The sequence below is a fragment of the Zonotrichia albicollis genome, chromosome 5 (genome assembly GCF_047830755.1).
Source record: "Zonotrichia albicollis isolate bZonAlb1 chromosome 5, bZonAlb1.hap1, whole genome shotgun sequence".
Lineage (NCBI taxonomy): Eukaryota > Metazoa > Chordata > Aves > Passeriformes > Passerellidae > Zonotrichia > Zonotrichia albicollis.
In genome coordinates, this window is record NC_133823.1 from 41,811,290 (window position 1) to 41,835,721 (window position 24,432).

The 24,432-nt window shown below is 35.9% G+C and overlaps 1 protein-coding gene across 2 annotated transcripts in view; it reads left to right on the forward strand.

The window, feature by feature from the left end:
- DLC1 (DLC1 Rho GTPase activating protein) overlaps positions 1-24,432 on the forward strand; it is a 244,032-nt gene that overhangs the window by 74,120 nt on the left and 145,480 nt on the right. For both annotated transcript variants that reach the window (XM_074541477.1, XM_014264885.3), the window contains exons 3-4: positions 9,985-10,134; positions 12,575-12,715. In XM_074541477.1, the coding sequence (XP_074397578.1) occupies positions 9,985-10,134; positions 12,575-12,715 (291 nt within the window). The remainder of the gene's footprint in view (positions 1-9,984; positions 10,135-12,574; positions 12,716-24,432) is intronic.

The window sequence follows — 24,432 nt, forward strand, 5'->3', positions numbered from 1 at the left end:
TGTCCTGCCTTTTTTAGTCTTCCTTGTCCAGTACTGACATTTTGGGGTTGCACAGAAGACCTGATAGGCACTACACCTTTCCCAGGGACTGTGTTCAGCTGTACCCCCAGTCACTTTCTGGAACTTTCTGGAAACCAGTACTGATACAAGGAAAGCTGAGTGATAGATTGGGCAAATAGATGAGAGAACAGGAGTTTTTTTAAAACCAGGAATTTGGGGAAAATTAAAGTAACCATGTAACCATGACTTGTATCAGATAATAATTTAGATATCTATTTTTTTAAAACTGAATTTGTAGTACAGCTATAAACAGAACAAAGTGCAAAGTTGCTAAGGATTTTTTTTCTGATCACCTCTCATTTTTGAAATATTAAATTGTTATTAATATCATGTAAGGGGAAAGGATGTTTTTAGTCTTTGTCTACTATAAGATTTTATAGAGGATTTACTATACAGTAGCAAACATCCACTAGAGTTTGTCTGGCAATAAGAGAGGGGATTGATTTTTAATGCCTCATAACAATAATTTACAGCTCTGTAATCTCATACACCCAGAGTGCTTATAACCTAAGAGTATGAAACTCTGAATATTCTGATAAAATTGCAGAATAATATCTTGCTTATGTGAATGTTGCCTTTGCCTGATATTTGGTATCTCAGAGAATCAGCTGAATAGCCTGAAGTAGCTTAGGGGATCCAAGAGCCCTCACTCACTCCTCTGTGTTTGGGGTTTATTTTTCCTGTTGTTTTCTCATCCCTCTTAGTTCTAGCAACACGTGTACTTTATGGATAAAGAATGTATTTTTCTCAGATTCTTGTCTTTGCCTTCAATACGCTGTATGCTTACTCAGGTGTTTGTGTCACCATCCCTGGAAATATATAAAGGATGTGTAGATGTGGCACTTAGGGACACAGTTTAGTGGTGGACTTGAAGGGGTTGGGTTGACAGCTGGACTTAATGATCTTATTAGTCTTTTCCAACCAAAATGATTCTCTGATTCTAACTAAAACAATTGTGTCACTCAAGTCATATGCAAGGCTAAGTAGCATTCTGAGATTCCGTTACGGTGGTTTGGTGGCAGAAAATATTCTGCCTCTGAAAGAAACAGTGCTATTTCGAAGTTCACCGTTTCTAAACAAATTCAGTTATTAGAGAAAAGTTTAAATTCTCAGCTACTCTGTTATGAAATGTCTGCACAAGGAAAACACAACTGTGCTATAACTTCTGCAAGTTTGCAACAACCTTTATCATAAATTGCTACATTTGCCACAGTGAGAAATTCTTTAAACAATTCTCCTAAGTCTCCTGCATGAATTTATAAAAATCTTCAGTTAGTGCATTGTTTTTGGATTAAATTAACCAGATGTAGCACCAAAATATATAGAAAGATTTCCAAACAGCTCTGCATGGAAACAATTGTCTCTCTACACAGGAGTGCGGGAAACTTTTGCAGCACAACAAAGAATTAAACAAGACAATCACCCCAAATTATGTCTTACATTTTTTCTATCTTGACAATAGGATCATAATCTCATATTGCCATATATAGAACACCCCCCATTTCATCACATAGACTCACGTTTTTAGGCTTCTTTCTTAATTTAACTCCTAATTTAATACATTTAGGCATTTTAACTATCTAAGACAATAATTTCTGCTTCTCACCTGGAAGAAGAGAGAGTGCTGAGTGTTATAGATTTTGATTTTTATGTCATGTTTTGATACTTTTCCCACTGAACAAAGTAGGTCCCTTCTGCAGTAGAGCAGAATAACTGGTGGCACATTTAAAGTAGGTCTTATGAACCTGGTTTGATACTTTTTCTTCCTTGATCTTATGTGTCCTTTCAGACACAAGACTGCTTCCACTCCATGAGATTCAATATGGCTGGTATATACCTGTCTATATCTTCTAGATTTCCATACAAGAACTTATCCCCTCTTTATTCTTTTTACCACCAACTGTGCAGTTCCATTTTTTATTTTTTGCCTCTTTGCAGAGGTGTTCATAATCCAGTCATGCTTCAGGGTACGGGGAGGAAAAGATTCCTGTTGAATGCACCATATCTCAACTTTCCTTGATTCCTTTTTTCTTCTCATGGCCTCCTCTAGATATGAGATGTATTGGAAAATGTTTGTGTCTGGCACAGAAACGTAGTGAATCTCTCATGTAAAATGCTAACCTGAGCAAGATTACTAAAGCCAGAAGGATAAATGCAGACTTTTCTGTTTCTACTTAGATAGCTAATTAACTTACATAAGCACTGGCCTGATTTCAATATGTTGCAGGCTATGACAAAATCTTCCTGCATTTTGTATAAAATGTATAAAAATTCTCAGTCAGCTCCTAATAATGAGCCAACCAATCTCTCTGGTTAAGTAACCAGCTAAACCCATTCCTCTTGTATGAAGAATCTTTTATGAAATTTTTATAGGACAAAGAAAAGTGAATAAAGGAAATTTTCTGTAATGTGTTAACTGGACTTGAAACACTCAGTGGTGAATCTTCCCCTTCACCTCACCCCCACACACTCCCACACATTAATAACATTGGACCCTGTTGTTAAGGTATGAGTATTTTTAATAATCAGATTGTTAAGGTATGGTTAGCAGGGCATTGTGTTATGTATTTTAATAGGCTGTTTTTTCATTTATTGATGTCACAATCATACGAATGCAAAGATATCTTATCTAAAAAGACAGAGTTGACAGTGCAACCTGTATTCTCAAAACTCTTCATTTACTAGGGTAGCATGAAAACCATTTAGGACAAGAACTCCTATTTCTCACTTATTTCAAATGTGCAGAGATTTGTTTTAATTCTCATGTCTGTATTAGGCCTGATTCAAAGTCCATTGCAATTGTGGAAAGAGTTGGAATTGTTTTAAGAGGCTGCTCAGTACTAGTCTTGCTCTGTCTTCAGGTATTTCAGGTTAGAGTATCAGTAATAGAGTTTACATAGATACCAAGCCTTTCCTAGATTCTATGTTTTCACTGGTAAACTGGAGGACAAACTAGGCTTTGTATTTGTTCTTCTTCCTCTGCTCCTTTTGTGCTGTGCTCTGTGCAGTGCAAAACAGAAACTATTTGGTTTGCTGTCCATTTGAAAACAATTCCTCACTTCCATGTTTGAAATGCACTAAATTATAAAGACACATAAACTGTAGGTACCATTCACTTATTGGTGTATGTGTAACACATGCCAACATACATGTATCAAAGCTAAGTTTCATGTCACTGATGCTGATTTAATTGCTGATTAATAGAATGGTCTCTATTTTTCCTTGTTTCAGATTTATAGTATAATAGAAAAGAAACAAGATCACTGAAGTATCTTCTTGCTGATTTTGTGCAAAATTTCTAGATCTGAGGTACTTTTTCAATAATAAAAAAAATTGTACCTTACCATCACTTATCTATCACTCACATTCACATCACATTTCTATTTAATTACAGTATTTCTCCAGTCTAATAATTAGTGTTCAGATTACTTTTAAAATATTCTCTGCAAAGGAGTCTTTCCACTCACAGCAAACAGAAATAGGGTTCAATAAAGGTAAAGATATGATATTTTGCTTAGTTTGTAAGTCATTATCATTAAATTATAGTCATAAAAGGTGATTTTAGAATAATTACAATGCTAATTTAGAAAATATCAAGACGAACAAAGCTCAAAAGTAACTGAATTTGTTTATGCTGGAAAGAGCATGATTAATTACATTATGTTTACTGATACTTCTTTCCACCCAGTGAACAGAAATTACATTTATATTGTGCTCTGTTTCTCTATGGAATTTGATTTTGGCAAATTTTTGTAGTCATAATCCTGGTATGATGCTAAGGGTTGCCTGCTGGGAGCTGGATGTCATCAGACTGGCTACTGTAATCAAGTGTAACTCCAAAGACAGCAGGATTTCATACATCATTTATACTTTATGAAATTATAGTGAAAGTATAAGATAATTATCTTCTACATTGGACAAGATTTACCATTTTGAGTTGGTTAATTTTGCATTTGTTTTTGCTTCTCTTAGTTACTGGAACTAGTGCCACCACTTATTTACATTAATATTGCAGGGAAATTGGTATCATTCTAGTGCAGGAATGGCAGCCTGAGAAGTGCATGTTTCCCGTTAATAGCTACCTGTGCTAATAGAGCATTAGCTGGAAAGTGATCCTGATTGACTTATTTTAATACAGAGCTGCTCTGTTTCAAGAACAGCCACTTCAGGAGTGACTGCTGCGCCATCCCTGCTGAGTTAACACAGCTGTGCAACAATGATTCCTCAGATTGTTTTGCACCAAGGTTTGTGAGTGATTTTCCATTTCATCAATAGCAAGTTGCTGAATTTCTTTATTAAAACAACATCTCTGCTAGGCAGTTTACTCAGCTGACATGAAACATGGAAAACTAGAATGCTAAAAACCCCCTAAAATTAGTAAATAGTCTATGGATTGAGTATGTGTCTAGCAAAAAAAAAAAAAACCAGCTGTAGGCAGGAAATTACTACAAAGAAAAGCTTTTGTTTGGACTAAATTGGCTTTGTATGTGAAAGATATCAAGTTTTTGCAATGGAAATCGGGTTAAGTTCAGGAGACAGTATCTGTGAAGAGCACATGAGTTTGAAAAACCTTAGAAAAAGACAAATTGAGATGCTGCACCTCAATTCTAGTGCTGAAATTTCCTTGTTCCTATCACTTACCAGTTGGGTATATTTGGATTTTTTGATCTCTGTCATTTTTCAGCATATTTTATTCTTTTTCCAAGAGTGCAGCACTATCCCTGCAAACACTCTGCTCTACAGAAGGAGACATATTTTTTGCCTAGAAGTAGAAAAGGCGTTGGTTTTGTTGAGACAGCATATTATTCAGAGATTGCTTTTCTAATGTGATCGGGTTTTTTACTTTTTTTCTGTGGATACAGTAGTGAAAATCAAAATTAGGACCTTACACAGAAATCAAGTTCCTCTGAAGACTTCACTTTTACAGACACTTATTTGTGTGTTTAGCAGAAGTGAAAAAGCACATGTGTACTAGTGCTGTTGAACACTTTATATTTGGAAATAATGATCAGTGATCTAAAGTTCCTGTAAGGAAAATGAGAATATAAGCTTTTAAAGAAGAAAAGCTATTCTCTCAATAGCAAGTGTGAATGTGTAGATGAAGAGCTGCAGGAATAAACGAGCATGTCTCCTCACGTGTGGTGTGTACACAGGTGTAGGCCTATGTTATTAGTTCAATTTTCAGCCTGTTCTATCTATTAGTTCAAATATTATTTATAATAGTAATCTTACTGTGATTTTTCTGGTATCTAGGCTTGTATCTCATGTTAAAAAGGAGCAGAATGTTTTACCATGGGTTTTAATGTTTTCTGCCTGCAATCCCTCTGTAATGAATAGGACTCTAATCACAGAATCATAGAGTGGCTTGTGTTGGAAGGGATCTTTAAGATCCTCTAGTTCCAAATCCCCTGTCATGGGCAGATATATGATACAGTACAGCATAAAATTTAGAGAAAGGTAAAATTCTTCGGTATTGTTCAACATTTGTGAACTCTACAGTTCACAATGTAGAAGGATGAAAATTACAACTTATTTGCATATCTGCTAGTAAAAAATCAGACTAAATTCAAAACTGCTAATTTTGCATTCTTCAATTGTTTCTTCCCATGAAAACCTTTATAGTATTAAATTAATGATATATAATAAAATTATCTTTTTTCAAAAAGAATTTTTCTAGCAAGAAAAGACAAGAATGAGTAATTTAATGCCATCTGAAATATATAGCATTAATATGAGATTTTAACTCAGTCCAGCTGGCTGCAGATCAAGAATACCAGGCAAAACTCAGCCAGCTCTTTCCATAAATGATCTCTTTCTTTTGTGCGTACTCCAGATCGCCTTGTCAATTGTGTTAAAATGTTTCCTCTAAAATCCAAGTTTTCCTTTTCAAAGCGATTATGAACATCTTGACACAAGAGTGTCAGGGAGGAGCTGGTGCCCTGATGGCCCTAGAAGGGGAATGTTTAGAGTGGGATGTTCTCTCCCCTCCTTAACCACAGAGGACTGCATTGGCAGAGGGAGGGTCTGCTCAGTCTGGGAATCAGCAGATGCTTTCAAAGGGAGAACCTCCAGGGAAGGAGGGAGTGACTCAGTCCCCTTGAAGGTAACATGAGAGAACACAAACTTAGTTTTTGAGTACCAACTTTTTTCTGTACAAAATTTTTGCTATGAAAATTAAAATAGGTTTTGCACCTATTTTAACAGTCTACACCCTTTTCAAAAGGTGTCCTTTGCTTCAGCTCTGGTTAACCAAAAGAGGTATGTGGGAAAAGGGACTGCAGTGGGGACTATGTGTGTGTGTGATGTAAAACAGTGGCCAGAGGGGAAAGGCAACACACTTGGAGAAATACAGGGTTTAAGACAGCAAGGAAGTGAAATACATCCAGCTCCATTTTCCCATGCCTGGATAAAACAGAATGGATATATTAAATCCAAATTTAGGGTCATACCCTTTAATTGGTTTCTTCTGTTTGAGTTGGTTCAAGTAATTGTAATGTATTGCTAGTATGGGTATGAAATTCTTGAAACCATAAATAAAAAGGAGGGGGTAACTTCTTTCTAGAAATATTCTGATTAATGCTGGCTTCATACAGGGGTTTTTATTCATCAAGTGCTCAAAATAACAATTATAACATATATATAGAATATTATATTCAGAAATTCCCAGGTCTTCTCACACGTTGCAACTTGGTAGTAAAAAGACACACAAGCACTTGAAGACATGGGAGTACATAGTGGGAAAATGTAGTGTTGTTCTTGTCAATAATGATATGAGCTCCAAATTCACAAAAGCTAAAAAAACTGGCTAAATCTCATTTGCAGGCATGTTCTCAAAAATATTTTCATTCTATCAACATTGTTTACTGATGATAGCAACAGGACTTGTAGACTTTTTTCCTCCTTGTAAAAACATTTGGGGTTTTATAATTCAGGCAATAATTCAAATAATTCAAGCATCCTTCATTCTAGGAAGAGTTACAATGTTTTCTGTTCTAAACATATGGATATATTCAAATTTAATTAGCTTCTTTATCACACCAGTGAGGATACAGATTAAAAGAAATATTGTTTTTTCCAGTTCATGACCTAAACTATTTCCTTCTTGTGTGGAGGCATGTTAAAAATAAAATCTCCAGACAAATAACATATCGAGTTTGACCTACTGTTTATATTTTTCCTGCATGCCTGAATTGCCCTATGCAAATGTCTTAAGGCAGAAATTAAGGTTGTAAGGGCTCTCTTTGATCAGACATCTTCTAATGACCAAGTTTTGAGTTCATAATGGTTAAGGCAGGATTTCTGTATAATTCTATAAATGTAATTTATATTTTTTGCATTCTAATTTGGAAGGTCCATAACTACCAGTGGGAAATAATTTGAAAAAACTGGAAGCAAAGGAAATACTGTGTTTTCAAAAGAAAACAAATTAATTGCTAATACCTTGCTGGCAATTGATCATATCATACATCAGTAATAAAATCCCAGAATATACACAAAAGGGAGATACAAAAAAGATAGGAAGGTTATAAAGCTCTTGGAAATTCATTGGAGACTATCAAGGCTAAAACTCTCTAAACATAAATTAATCTTATAATAATACTTGTTCTATGTGTTGTGATGAATTTCTAACTCAGGATTAGCCTTTTTTTTAATGTGTTAGTTGTTTTGTATGATGCTTAGACTTGCATATAAACAAATTGATAGTGCCCCAGCAAAAGAGGTGTTTAGTAAGTTGTAAAAGCAGAAAGTATAGTAAAAATGGTAAATTTCTTATGTTGATGTGAACATCAGCCAGAACCACAAAGTTAGGACTTCTAAACAGAATAGCTAAATTCCGCAATGATAATATTATTGTTTTCTGAAAGCAGTGTTTCCCTGCAAGGCCAGCACATTATGTCAAGCCTGGGTATCAGGCTTTGAGCAATATTTTACCACCGCTTCATTTCAGCAGATTCTTCTCCAGCACTCTCAATTTGCTGCAGGCAAAGAAGTGTATACTATTTTGGTAGGATGAATCAAACAATTTGCTAGGGGAAAATGCCAGATTTTTTTTTTCTTTGAGTGAAATACCTCTTATCTCTCTAGCCTGAGAAAAAAACAAAACCAAAACCAACCACAAAACCAACAAACTTAAAACCCCCACCCAGCCACCGCCACTTCCTTTGTTGTGGCGTGACAGTGAATTTCTAAGTCCAGGGTCAATATTAGGTTGATTAGCCTTTACAGTGGTGTATTTCTCAGCAAAACCAATAGAAATAAAGACACAGTGAGGGGACTGTGTAGGAAGTTAGTTTAGTAACAGCACTGGCATCCTCTGGATGTGTGAACTGGCGACAGTCATGCTCACCATAGAGAACATTGCCCTTGTCACAAAGGAAATCATGTCTACTCTGTTAGCAGACACTCAGCTGCTCCACTGGGCTTTCTGTACGCATGCAGATTACATGAAATAACTGTTCTGACATTTGTAGGCCTTAGGTATCAATTTCACATCAGTTAAAATGAAGATCCACACAGTAGCAATGAATCATTTGGGATATTGCATTTTCAGTTTGGAAGAAGGTGAAATTTAGCCCATTTTGATGATTTCTGAGGTATTTTGATGTGATATTCTCTCACCATCACTCTAAACTCAGTTCAAAGTCATAAGAGGATCCTGCAACTTCAGCAGGGTTTTTAGAAACCCTTAGCATTGTACATTGTTTATAGCTCTGCTATGGAGTGACAGATTTGTATTTCTACTTTTCTAAGATTTGGTTTCATAGCCATCACAGCTGTCTTCACCTAAAGGACATGTAGACTGTGGTTTATATGACTATTTGATCTATACATATCCTTTAATTCTAGTACGAATAATATAATGCATGTTTTGCAATGCCTTTGAAGCAATCTACAGAAATCTTGGTAATTGAATTTTACCAAGAAAAAAACAGTTTAGTGACTATAAAATAAAAGGCTAATTTGGACACACATATTGCCTACTTCTTGGGCACAACGATGAAATTGTAACAACTTTGGGTCCATTTCTTGAGAAGGATTTAAAAAATACTATCTCAAGTTAATGAAACTTCATATTTTCTAAATTCAAATTATGAAAATCCATACAGGAACTAGTAGGGGTTTTCACAGTCCTGAATTCTGAGGCAGGCTAGTTATATAACTTTTGTGTTAAGTCTCTATATAAAAGGGAAAGGGAGGAACTCCTCCAGAGCATTATTTAGTCCATCTATTTGAAGATCTTGCTTTGAGTTTCACTTTTGAGGATCTGCTCTGCCTCTTTTTCTATAGAATATAGGGAAATTAGCTACATTAACTAGGTGTTTATCTCATCCAGCTCTCTTTCCAGTCAGAGGGTGTCTGATGCTGTGTTCACTATTACCCTGATGTGCCTCATGTGTATCAAGAATTTCCAACCAAGACAGAAATCTCTGCAACAAATCAAAAGAACATAGTTACACCAGTGAGTTCCACACAGAAAAGAAGTTGGGGTTATCCTCAGCTGGAAAATGGCCTCTTGGAATTTGTTCCCTGTTTCCATCACAGATGAATCATCATTTGTGCTTGTACAATCAAGTCAATTAATTTGGGGTTAATATGTTAAGAAGTGTTTAGAATCCATAGCTGTTTTGAAAGTATGTGTATCCAGGTAATGATGCATTTATTCCAAACAAATGTGCTGTTAAAAAATTTAATTGCTATAATGTATGTATATCAAAAATTAACATAAAATATTTTTTCAGAAGTACATTCCATCAATACTCAGTAAGATGGTTTTAAAAAGCATTATTTTTTTTAAAAAATTATTTCTGCTCATTATTTAGTGTGCTTTCCTGGTAAATAAAGAAACAGAGCTTTCATAATTTAAGGTTGTTCTTTCCAGCTAGTACCATTTCATATTTAACAGTTGTATTTTCTGTTCCACAGGAAATAACAGAAGATCGGGATCGTTCACGACTGGATTCAATGGTGCTGTTAATTATGAAACTGGACCAGCTTGACCAGGATATTGAAAATGCTCTCAGTGCAGGCTCTTCCCCATCCAGCACCCCGACATACAAACGGAGGCATATACCTGTAATCAAGTATTTTTATTATTATTGTAAAATAGAGTCTTTTTTTGCTTCACCTTTTTCTTTCAGTCCACATTTTTCAGCTCCTTAGTTTAGAACTAAAGCTCTTTTTGTGAAAAATTTGACTTGTATTTTGTGTGTGTGTGTATGTACATGTCTTGAAGGCAATAATATGGCCATCCATTATTTCCTTTTGGCATCCTCTCATAAATTAGAGCTTCAGAACTCCCAGATAAAACAAAAGGAGATCAACAAGAGTCAGAAAATGTCTGGCTCTCTAATTATCACCTACTGTAAGTGGAGAGTCAGCACAGGCTCAGGGTCACACCAGTCTCGGAACATGAGTATGTGTCATTTGACATCACATAGAACTGAAAGTAAGTCTGAGCTACAGGTCTTGTTTTTCTGTTAGGGGAAGGAAAAAAAGCTCTTAGTCATTCAAAGTAATATTCTGGGCAGAACTTGAATTATTTAATGTAGGGGGTTTTTTATTCACTTAAAAGGATCATTCTTTGCTGAGAATAATTCAAGAGGGACAGCTCACAAACATGACTGATGCATTCTCTTTTTTTCTGTAAAATGTTTACACATGTAACTCTGAACATGAAATGGCTGATCCAAGGTACTCTTGTGCAGGCTTCTTGTTAATTTCACCCACATGTGCTGCAGCTGTTTTTCAGTTCAAGAAACCTGAGAAACACTGCCCCAAGATCTCTAGACTAGCATTTATATCTTTTTTTTTTTTTTTTGTTAGTGATATTTTCTTTTAAATTGCAAGTTTTTCCTTGGAAAGCAGGGTTTCATTATTGCTAAGTGAGTGGTCTGTAGGTGAGAAAAGCTGTATTTCACTGGGTTTGATCAGCTGAAAATTATATAATGTGTCATTTTTAGAGGAAATCACATAATTTCGCTTTCCATGGTTAAACATTTTCCCACTGAATATCAATGTTCTCACATATCTCCTTAAACACACTGATGATGCAGGAAACCTGAAATACAGTGTTGGCATCTGTTCTCTCTATCTCACCAATCCATGCCAGCACTTTAGCTAATTTCTTACAGCAATCAAGGGAGCAGAGGCAATGTGTATGAGTAACTCTGCCTGACAATCAGAGGTGGTGCCGGTTCCCATGCTGCAAAGCAACTCTGCAGAAAGACAGCTTGCATCAAACATGGAATATATGCTATCTGTGGACAGTGATTTCCTAGGAAGTTTTGAACCTTTGATTGTTGTGGACCAGAAGATCTGTTTTTCAAGATATATTGGTATTGAGCCAGGCTCATATTTATTTTATAGTAAGAAATCATTTAAATATGATGTAAAAACCTGGGTGATGCAGCAGAGATCATGGTTGTGCACTGTGGCAGCATAGCTCTGCTAACTAGAAACTTTTGAGAGCAGCTGTAGCTAAACTGGCTGCTCCAGAGGCTGCTCCATGGCTCTGCTGCATTTCCCAGGGCTTGGCAGGAAATATCTGACTCCAATACATGGTCTTTCCAAGAGTCCAGCTTTGTCCCTAATTTCTAATGCTTTTCAGAACACCATACACTCATGTACATGGCATATAGGTGTCTGTCTAAATTGGCAGCTTTGGCTTGGCAGACCAGAGACTTACCTGGAACTAACAAATCAAAGGATGCTGTATCTTTTCAGATGAGGAGCAGAACCCCTGAGATGACTCTGCCCCATATTTCACCTATTCTAGGAACCTGGCATAAGGAAACTGAGGCTTTGTCTGCAAGGAGTTTTCTGGGATTAAGGGTTCGGGAGATTTTCTTTGCATCCTGTGTAGCTGTATTCATACAGGCTGCACCTCATCTAATAATCGTGACAGCATATGGCTGGTTCTACACTAAGCCAGTGTCACAATTTATCTGCAAACAGTATAATCCCTTGCCCCCACCCTATGCAGTAAATCAAGCATGTGCTAAATTTTTACTTCCTCAACAATAAAATATACTGTATATCTTCTTTTTATTCTCAGAAAGAGGAATGTAATCAGTGTCATTAAAAGTAAGGGCATTTTAACCAGAAATGGTATTTGGCTGATAAGTGTCTGGTGATTCAAGAAAACTGAGGAGCTGTACCTCTGAATTGTATAAACTGCTGGAGGGTGAAGTCATTTCATCCGAGTAATGGCTTACAGATGTTCACTAGCCCGCAGTGCTGCAGAGACAGAAGGTGGGAGCACACAGGAAATACTGAATATCAGAGAAAAATGCCAAACTTCCATATCCCTTAACTGATTTTTCTTACCTTGCATTCTACCATTTAGCTTTGATGTTAGTAGTGATTTATAATTTCAGAACAGCAACTAATCACCACACTGAAAAATACAGCAAGCATATGTATTTAAGTGAGCTTGCCTAAATATTTTCATTATTTAGCAGAAATATGATTTTATTTCACATTTACTAAAGAGACTTGCAAAATTTTTCTACAGGACGTTGAATCTGGTTCTGAAAGTGGAGCGGATGTTGCTTCAGTAAATCAGTCACAGACTAACTTGTCTTCTAATATCCATGCTCCTGAACTAGCATCTCCCTCTTCAGTAGCCAACTCTGGAGCTAAACCAAAGGCTGGGGTGAGTACAAAGGTTATATTATTTTTTTTTTAACTTCTCTCATTATTCCAGATTGTAAGTGAAGTTAAAAAATACTATACTGTTCATTACTTGGATTGTACAACAGAATGTGTGTGACACTTAGGAAAAAAAATGAAAGTGGTCTCAAAGGGACATTTTAGTGGCAAACAATACTAGAAGTTTCACATTTAAAAATACACTATTAACAGCTGATGATTGCAATAAGCCATGTTTTTACATGAGAAAATAATTTAAGGCAGCAATGCTGTTTAGGAAGGTAAGCTTTTCTTGAAGTGGTATCACTCAGAACATTTCCTAAATCTCATGAAAGGTTCTGCCAGAAAAAAATTGTGGCTGATTTATGTTGTTCAAGCCCAGTCATCCTGGTCCTCTTGAAGGTATCTACTACCCTACTGATCTGAGAGTGCCATTCTAAGGCAAAATTTGGTGCTTCCTTAGGACAAAGGGGAACCTCTGAACCAGCAGATGCTTTTCTGCTAGTCCCAGTGCATTCTAGGTGGTGAGGAAAGGCTGGCCTGAGAGTTCAGATATGGCAAGGAACCTCCTTCTATATTCATTCATAGATACACAAAACTATTAGAAGCATGGTCCTTTCTTTTGCTGTTTTCTATCTTTTGAAGAATTCTTCTTCATAATGTTTCAGCCATCAACGTGTGCAGAAATACTCAGATGTCCTAGGAACTCCTGGTACACTGTCTGTTCCCTCTTGAACTTGCTGTTTCCATGCCTCAAGAAGCACAGAACTCTAGACTTCTAAGTTTTCCCTATGCTGAAAAGTCTTAGCATAACTCCTACTCCATCTGTTCACTTATTGAAATGTTTCTGGTTACCAGACCAGCAGAAAATCTAGGATAAAATATTAAAATGAAAATGTAGCTAGCATGAATATATGTTTAGAGCAAGTCTATAAAAAGTAAAATAGAAGCCACCTGCCATTTGTACTACAATAATAGCAAGTTAACTAATGCCTTAGATTGTGGCTAACAGAAGTTCTAATAAACATTTACATTTGGGATTGTTCACTTGTACAAAAATAAATTCACTTGTAATTTATCATCAGTGCATAACTATAGCAAATAGAGAGCTCTGCACTCTGTCACTGCATACATAGCAGCAAATTCTCAAATAAGTACATATGTTATTCTGGAAGGTGATATTCCATTTTACCAGACCCTGAGAAGCACCCAGAAACTTTTTAACTTTTTAAGGTATTAAACATCCCTTTTGAATTTCTGTGTTTCTGCTAGTATTTGGAGAACTCTTGACACCTGGCCTTGCAGAAGTGTGGATCCCTTCCTGGGAGTTAGATATTATGTGTTAATTCAGCTTCAGCAAGTATTTTTCTGACTTTTTCTCTGATTAATATGTCATGCTGAGCATATATGCTATTGTTATTTTATTATATAATTTTATAATTTTTTTATGAGTGAAGTTAATTTTTTTCCAAACACAGCTGTCTTCTAAAGTTTTGCAGTCTGCAACTCCTCCTACCCTGTAGCAATCCATGTAGTGATCTCCTCTGAAAATCCACAATGTGGTGTTCTGTCTATAAAGGGAACTTTTGGGGTTTGGGGAATTTTTTGTTTTGATTTTGTTTTTCTAGTTTTGATTTGGATTTTATTTGGGGATTATTTTGTCAGACTGGCTATAGGAATAAAATTATTCTGCACTTGAAACTCAGTGAGCTACTTTTTAATAGGAATGGGCTGTTTCAAAGATTTTGCTCCCTTTTTGGAGTTTGTAACTGCCGATCTCTGAGGGTTCCAGATGCTTAGACTCCAAGGACAACTTCTTTTGTTGTGTTTATTAATAGTATGTAAACAGGATTGCAAGGGTGATTAGTTATATTATGGAATGATTTGTGGTATTTTTAAACAAACTATAACAAACAGTTGACTGCATCAAAGTCAGACTGTAAAGTTAAACACCACATCATATGCAGACCTGAGTAGTGGGAACACCAAGGCAGGGCAGGGGGACATGAATCTGGGTCTAGTTCCTGATAAAGAACTTGTAAAAGATATTAACTACATAGGATACAGTAATTTTGTGTACAGACAAACCACGTCCATTCATATTCATTCAGCTTTATATGGATTTAAACCAAACTATTTCAAACAGTGTGAAAATGTGTTGGGATATCCATAAGCATAATTTGGTTTGATAGTCCGAATGGAAATTATTCACTCCTTGGTTTATGGAAAGCAGGATATTTTAAATTTTCACGAGAAGATTTTATAAAATGTTGAACAAGAATTGCATTTAAAATACAGTGTCAATCAGAATATTTTATGCAAATTAGTAATAAATATTATTTTAAATAAAACTGAGGTTATGTGTATATATTTTCATGCACAAGTTGTTTAACATTTTGTGAAGGTTCTCTTTGGATAGTCAAACCCATTCTTGTCAGTGTAAATGCCTGTGTACAGTACATATCCATATGTGCAAGCACCCACTGCATGCTCACACACACAGAGAAATCCTTACTGAACACAGGCAACACATGGAAAAACAGGATTCTCCACAGAGCATTGTGGAAAGGCTTCTCTCGGAGTCTGCAGGGTGCAGCATGAAGGCCTTTGATATGCAGATGTGCTTGGTATTTTGGGCTCATGAGAAGCACACAGCTGAATAACCTCCATCCTAAATTTAGGATGCCGCTGTTATATCTCATGGTCAGGGTGAAATAGCAGCAAGTGACCAACAGGGCCTTTGAACCACAAATTGTATATGTTTGGAAAGGTGCTTATAAGGACAATCCTTGCAAAAATATGGATTCGTGTAACTGAATAGATACATTTCCTACATCATTTAGGATGGGAAAGTAATAAATGGTTTTGGCATCCTTATGTTACTTACATTTACAGAGTAAAAAAAAAAAAATCATGCTGCTGTAATTAGCACATCTTTATGTTCTGGGGGTTTATTAATCAGTCTTCAAAACGAACAAAGATTTTTGTATATTAACATTGAGGAAATACACTTGGCTAGCACTAATCACATGAGAGTTGAAATCAGGCTAAAAAAATAAGAAATCAACAGTCTTTTGCCCCAGTGGCCATGAGAAACACTGGAAAAAGAGTGTCTTGTCTGGATTTGAAAAGAAAGGAATGTAAATATTCTACATGCCATTGCCTTCCACAAACCGATGCTATACATTAGGACAATTACAATATTCTTAACAATAAAGACCAGAAATTATTTATTTTTAAATGTGGTTTTATTATTATAGAAACAACATGGGACTAGAGTATTTAGAATGTGTTTTAATGACTAAAAGCAAGTTACCATATCCTTCTCCAATTTGAATCAATAATCATCGTCCTTTTTTTTTACTTCCTCTGAACAAAAAATTGGCTAAAGGACAGCAGCAACTAAGGCCTAAAAGTTGTGGCCGAAATCTTGTCCTTGAACATCTGCTCTGCAACGCATGTTTATTTTCTGTTCAGGTGGAAAAAAAACCAGCTATGATTATTTTCTACTCCTTGTCTTGGCAGTTTTATCCCTCCTGCTTCAACAGTGTCCAAGTTAACCTTAATCACACTGTACAAAGGTAATCAGGCATCTATTATCACCAGAATAGCTGGTACCCAGGAACAGATTGTTCTTCAGATTAGCTATAATGACTCATTTAAGATGCATTCAATTCTCAAAATGATTTAAGACATCAGTTATGCCTGCAAGTATAAAATTACCTAGTCTGGCTGAGCACTGGAATGGGCTGCAGGCATAGCTGCTGGTATCCCTGAAGCCTTGGCTGAGCTCAGGAGTCCACATTCACAAATCTTGTTACTGGACTGGGAAAAAACTTGTATTATCTAGATGACAGATTTGCAAATTTTTAATTTTATATACACTAAAATAATTTACCATAATCATGTTTTTTAAAATTTGAGCCTTTTAAAGAAAGAGAACTCATTTTGTGAAAAATAATTTTGAGATTTGTAGATTAAGAAAGAGTTCAAGTTTCTTGCTACTTAGCTGCACTTATTTTTAATTATGAAAGAAGATAAAATTTATTGTAAGTACAAGGAAACCTTGATTTAAAATTAAATATTAATGACAGGGAATTATCAAATTATTCCAAGGACTTGAAATGTTTTCATTTCCTACTGCATTAGGCTATATCGTGAATTCAGTGAACTATGATGTATGCAAACATACAGAATATGTCAGTGCATTTGTGCTGACAAACCTTTAGCAATGGGTCATGCAATTTGAAAAGTGGTAGATTTTGGTCTCTGAATCATACTCTTATGATATATTTTCTTATTTATCAAAGTCCTCTATAACTTTTCTAAATTTTCTGCCATTATAGCATTCCTTGAATTCTTATTTTACTCATTCAGGCAAATGGAATTAACTGAAAGTTAATCTGGTAAGCATCAGGGAGAAAGATCCTTACTGTGCAACATTAATTCAAATACTCTTTCTTTAAAACTTGAATATTTTATGAATACAAGATCAGAAAACTCTTCTCAATGCTTGATCAAGTTGATTAATTTAGTATTGTCTTTCATATCTATGTTTAAAAGAAAGTGTTTTAGGCAACCAAGGTAAGGGAGTTATGGAATTAAGTTTTCACACAATCACAATTTCATTTGAATGCTAACAACTTGTTATTTTAGCATACAAAAGGTAAAAATCCATGAAGTTACATTTTCCAATCACGTATAAGAAAACGGTAGGATTATACTGTATTTGTTGTATGAACTTCTCAAAAATTTTCTTTGACTTGGTATTGTTCCCCAAAGGAATCTCTATTCTGTTTTAAGTATCTCTTCCTATGATAATCCTAAGTGTACTTATTTTATCTCAAATGAAATGACAGAGCTTTTTGTTCTGTGGAGTCTTTTAAGCACTGTAAATCTTAAAGGTGAGTTTTTTTTTGGGGGGGGGGGTGGTTGGGGGTTATCCTACAATTTGAAGCAACATCACTGAATCCAGTTATGACGTCTTTGACAGGTGTCACTTTGCTTTGTTCAGGGACAGTCTCTCTCTCTCTGTCTCCCCCTTTTTCTCTCACTGATCACTCAGGATTCAATACTGAGGTTTCTCTCAACCTCAGTATTGAATCCTGAGTGATCAGTGTAAATTCACAATGCAATGAAAGGTTTGCAATTTTATACAGGTACAGCATAGCCCAGGAAATACACGTATTAGGCTATCTGCTCTCGGTTCCAAGTTCAACCCCAACAAAATATTGGTAATCTAAATAAATACCCAGCTTCTGAAGTGCTAAGCATGAGGACTTCTGAGACTTGCCAAGATGTCAAGTTGTACATTAACATTTCTGTCTCTTCTTGCAACTTGTTTATAGCAGCTATGCTTATATACTGGGGTTTTTTTCTCATGTTTTCTGGCTTTTGTAGAGTTGCTGACACTGTCTTCAACACTGTCTCCATCTGGTTGGTTTTGATAACCATTTTTTATAAACTGAAGAAAAAGTTTATGACTTCTTCAGCTGTAACGTCACTAATTGTGCTGCTAGAAATGTAAAGTACATTTTTTCACTGTCTGCTGCCACCTGGTGTTTTGCTCTTTTAGATGAGGGGCACTGCACAGGGGACATCAAGCACTTGGGCCTAGGCAGATATGTTTTTGCAGAATTAGGGCATTATGCTGCAGTTAAAAGGTTTAATGATCAAAATTAACTATCATAGTCTATTTTTAGTTTATATTTAGAAATTACATATTGCAACTTTGATAACAAAATGCTTTGAGTGAAGAAAAAACTGTAAGTGAAAATTTCTAAGTTGCTTATTGACTTAAAAGTTGTTCCCAAAGCAATGTTTATATTGGAAAACTAAAGAAGTACACAGACATCAATTTGCAAGTGGGGAAAAAGGGTTTTTTATCTACTACACATGGATAAAATAACCTGTTTAGTTATTTGCACCTCTTTCCAGCAAATAGACACTTCTCATGATGACACATAGATAAGGCTCCTGGCAGTCTTGCCTCCTTCCAGTGGTTTGTGGATATGTCTAAACTGTCTCATTTAATGGAACATTACAGATGAAAATTTTGAGCAAATGACTTCTTCCAAAAGCTATTTAGAACCATTAGGTCAAAGGGTTAACTTAAATGTTAGGGTGATGGTAACAGTGGGTGGACATTGATGTTCCCTTGTTTTAAGACAAAGAGCCTAAAGAACTTTCAAAGCACAGTGAATAGCAAATTTTAGATGGGCCTGCCTTAACATTATGTTGAGTACTTTGTTTTATCGCACACATTCTGATTTTGCAGACCAGCATTGTTGAGGACAGTGATTTAGCCTCCTACATTAGATATACACCTGAGAAGAAAGAAAACAAAACATTTGCACTTTAAAATTCATCATAAACCTTCTCCTCTTGTGCAAGACAGAATGTCAGGATATCAGCTTTTTTTTTTCTTGTTAAACAACTCTCATATGAAGCTGGTCAAGCCTAAATTTTTTGAGTTTGCTGGGCTTTACTTTCCATGACAATACATTCTGAATGCCACTGCATGAAATGTTCCCATTTGTTGTCCAACTTTAATGCCTGATAAGTTTAGTTCAAGTCTGTCTTCCGTACTCCTCCATATGGATTGAGTTGAATCCCTACCAAGTTTCCCTTTTTTTCCTGAAGTTGCTTAAATGTTTTTAACTGTATCAGTATGAAATTTTAACTCTTTTTCAGCACCTGCCAAGAAAAGCATACATGACATTTATATCACTAGTTTGTTTTTTTTTTAATACTTTGTAAATTTTCCCTGTCAGTATGTAATCTATATAGTGCATTTCTGCATTGAAGACTTTCAATTCTGAGATGGAGTATGCATTCTTGTTGCATGCATGTGGAAAGAGGGGAAAAATTCTTAAATCATTTTCAATTAGAAGGCTGTGAGTGCAAAATTGCTGCAACTTATATAAATTGCTTCTTATTGTCAGTGGCATTCAGAATTTATTTGTCTGAAGAAAACCAAAATCCACTAAGCACAGAAAAGTTTTATTAATAATTTGTTGTTGTTGTTTAAATTGCTACAATGCAGAGAGGTATATACATCTGTATGGAATTGTATTATTTTTAGTATCAGCCAACACTTGTAAAAATGATCACCTCAGGAAATGGTGATTGGAAAGGTGAGTTACACAGCAAGTAATCACTATTTCTTAAAAACAAGGGACAATCTTCTTCAAGGATTAATTCTGTGAACATCACTGATATTTTGGAATTTAAAAGTAAATTGATCTCAAAACGTGCTTAGGAATTTTTCTGGGAAAAAGTTTATAACTCATCAAAACAACAGATGGTGCACATTATCATCAGTTATCAGTTTGTCATTTGGATTTCCATGGTTTTTTTCACATCCTCTAGTCTACTGGAGGTCTAATGAGTGGAAAGTAGCCTACATGGATCTAACACAGCCACAGACATGCTCTGAACCACTGACAGCTGTACCTGGAAGCCCTTACTGGGCTATTTCTTTTACATGGAAGCTGTTTCTCTTGCACTGAGTTTTATCTCAACATAAGTTCTCCTAGTGACACATGCCTTCTCTCTTTCATGCCTGATGGAGCCTTTCACAGCAAGTAATAAAGGCCAAACATTTCCAGGAAACTGTTGAAAAGAAGGAATCTGAAATTCCTGTTAAAATTGTACTGAGATATATTGCATCAGTTATTACATCTCTACACCTCACTTTTTTTAGGATTCTACCTCTTTGAAAGGAAACAATTGGAGGCTGTGATGGGGGATTAAGCATTCCACATGCAGACTAGCATAAGGATTTTAATGATGTAATTCCTTGAAACAGCATTGAAGATCTGTGCCGAAATGAGAAAAAAACTGTTCTGTGTGAAAGCCTTTCCTAAACACCATAGAAAAGGAAGTATGAATACATTTGTGACTGTTTCCACCTTGTTCAGTGATAACTCCAGATACCTTCAAAGTCACCTGGAGTAGGCTTTCAGAAAGGGTCAGTAGGTCCCCTTGCTGGACAGTATGAAGGGATGGAAAGCAAGAGAACTTGGAGACTTGTTGCGGAAGCTAGGTTACAAATATAGTGAGAACTGGAGATAAAGGGCTTTAAAGCCATGAAAAAAACATGAACCTTTTGCCAACAGACCAATAGGTGACGACTGCAACTTTATACAGCCCAAGAGTGTTGCACAGGACTTTCAGCTGGGACAAACTGTTGTTGGATGCTGAATTGTTTGTTACCTCACAAATTTAGTTTTAATTTTGGGTTGTTCTATGAAGAAATCCATTGTATCTCTATCAGACTCTCAGAGTACTTATTACATCTCCAAGGACTTAGATCACTGGGAGAGAAGTAGTCAAACTAAACAGCATGGATTTAAGACCATCTTGTGACTGAGAGCCTTTACCTTATCACTCAGCAATTCAGAACAGAAAAATCAGAACATTTTGAAGATGAGAAAAAATAGTGTCATTTCAGGAGCTGATTTGTAAGATAATGCTTAGGTTCAGTGGTGCAGTTGTTTCTGTTTCCTCCTTTATGTGATTCGAGGAAGGAGTTCAAACCACGCGGCTGGCCCATGCAAGTACTGCCATGTAAAGCAGGTGAGATACACAATGACAACAGGCAATCATACCTGAGCTGCCAAAAAATTACTGAGAAACCTACTGCTTTGAGTATATGGTGTGTTAACTATAGTCACTAATAGTTAACTCCAAAGTGTTAACTATTAGTGACCATTTAAACTAATATTAAAAAAGTTGTCATGACAAGATAGGAATTGTTCTATTTATTATAAAGTAGTGTTACTGTAAAACTCTTTTTAAGTAAACCTCTACTATTCATATCCAAAAGTTTGGTGCTTGATGGGATTTTGGCCTATATTGAGGTATTATGAAATTTAAATCCCTTTTGGCATAGTTGTATATATAAAAACAGGAAAGATCAGATTTATTTTAAAATTATTATTTACTTTAACTTAAATATGCTCCTGAATTATTAAAATGTATTTTTTCCTGTTTCTTCTTTTTGTTTATTTTTCTTTTTCCTTTTTTGATTTCTTCTTTCTTCTTTCTTCTTTCTTTCTTTCTTCTTCCTTCATCCTTTATTCTCTTTCTTCTATTTTTTTTTTCATTTTCTCCAGTATTCCTTTTATTTTCTTCACATTTTCCCCCTTCTGACTTTTACTCTGGCTCTGCATCTTGCCTAAAGTCGGTAGAGTTACTTTCACCAAATTGTACCAGCCCTGCTCCAAAGTACAGTTTGCCTCCTGCATATTCCATGGCTGTCTTTCACCAGATCACTCCCAATAAGATCACTGCAATGGTTGTGGAATGAGCAGCCACAGTCTTGCCTATTTCTATAAGCATCTGAATTTCTTCTCCTCTAATATACAGCTGGACAACCAGTCTACCTGTGAATTGAACCAGGTAGAATATTGGCACTTAGTGCAAAGAAGGGTATTTGATGTTTTCCCAGCCATGGACTGAGGACCAGGGCCCCTGAGGGACAAGGACACCACTAATAATTGTTTACGCTGTCAGTCTTGCTGGTATTGAATCCAGACTCCATAAATTCATGTCTCTGCTTGCAGTTGTGGTTATTTTAAGTGTGATTTGGGGGGGAGGAGAGGGGGAGGGGAATAATGTGTATTTAGTTGAAGAAAGAATATGCAAAACCTCAAGAAAGGAAAGCTGTATTAAAGGGGAAAGAAACAATGTAATATATAAATATGTCTTTTGTGAGAATTTCCTGTGTTTTATCTAAGAAAGAATTTCAGGCTTGAGTCCAAGACAAATAAAGGAGCACAGAACAAGGGAATGAAGACAAAATTTGAGTAAGAAAAACAGTGACAACAGTTTAATCTTTCTGCCAGTAGATGGAGAGCACAGGAAAGTAGAAGCACTCACATAAAGAAAGAAGGAAAAAACCTTGCATCAGCTTCTTTAAGGGAGTGATAGATGAGAGAAGAAAAAAGCAAGAAGCAGGGTGAGGGGAGGGAACAGACTGTAAACCAGGAGGAAACTGGGGGGAAAGAAATGGTTTCTGAAAAGTAAAGAGGAAATGACAATTCCTAAAGTGTCAACTTAGCTTGGTCAAATCAGTTTGTTGGTGAATAAATAATTATCTTCTTTTATGCCTTGTACCCTGTATTCTTTACTTCTGGAACATGGTTTGAAAACGTGGCATGAATAGTTTGCATTACTGAAATTGAATAAATCCATGTCTGCCTTTTCAAGTACTTTTCCAGACACAGACATGCTGTGAGTGACATCATGGAAAACCTTTTCTTTTTGCCCTTTACATATACCTCTCTTATAAGGAATTTTCTTCCTCCTGAGCTCTCCTTCTTCCTGTCTCTCTCTCACTCTCTTCCATGTCTCACTTCTTGCTTGCTTTTTTTCCCTTTTCCTTTTCTTGTTTTCTTGTCTTTCCTTTTTTCTTTTTTTTTCTTTTTTTTTTTTTTTTTTTGGACTTCAAAGCCAGGGTGGAAGCAAGGAATTTGGTTAGGTCTCTGTTTAATAGTTGAAAGAGTGTGGTTTGGGGTTTTTTAATGCACAAAATTCCTCTCAGTGAGACATGCCACACATTCTGATCTCTCCCCTTCAGGCAGTTACACACTATTAAATATGGGGTTGGAAATGACACGGGTCTGGAAATACAGAAATGAAACAACCTTCCACTTTCTGCAGTGCACTGTACAATGAAGGTGTTGTAAATTGTTAATTGAATGGCATGGGCTTCCAGTTAGTGGGGCTTTCTATAAATAGAAACTGTACATTCCAGTGTGTTGCCACTTTTTTATTTTCTTCAGACTAACTGAAGAACCTTTCTGTGTTACACAGAGATTAGCAAAGGCTTTTTTTTTTGTAAAATACATAGTTTATGTTCTGAAAGTTTGTTCTATTTACTTTCTCTAACCAAACTGTCTTTATGACATTTTTGTACTATCCCTGTTTTAAAACAGAAGTAAAATCCAGGCAACCTGTAATGGTACTTAATACTCCTTCTATCCTACCACCCAATAAATGGTGAACTATGATTACTGTATTTTAAATAATACTCCACATATTACATAGAAAATAATAGCAAAGTATTGCCATGAAGAATACAGAAAGGCAAGCAAGGTACTGCTTGAGATGGAAAGATATCAGATCTTTTGACCTCCCAAAGTTATGAAGGTTTTGGATACCCACTCTGAGAAGACAATGTTGCCTGTATGTCAATGGCACTGGACTGGGAAGCTTATTCTTCCACAGTAGTTTGATAGGTGACAAAAAACTGCACATGGGAGACATCTAGTGAGGAATTATAGGCCATTGAGTCTGAGGACTGCAATGTGAAACTGAAGTAGGGTTTAATTTCATTGAAAGGAGTGGAGTAGATGATTGCATTAATCACTCAGTAGTGTGTGATCCTGCAGAATGCCATCACTCTTAGTCCAGCATATTTTAACTGCAGCGCTATAGGCCCAGGAGTGTGAACACAGCTTACTAGTATCAATGTGTAAATGCAAGATTATGTGGGATTAAATATTCTGTTCCCTTGAAATGTGATGAGTTTCAAAACACCTCAAAAGATTGACTGAGATAGGTGTCCTTGGAAGACTGATTGAACTTTCATATAGCAAAATTTTAAATTTAAAATATTTAGTATTTAAAATTCTGGACTTTCTACTATTAAATTCAACAATTCAGTATCTGATTGGAGAATCCACGGGGTGATAGTTTTAAGGCAGATAGAAA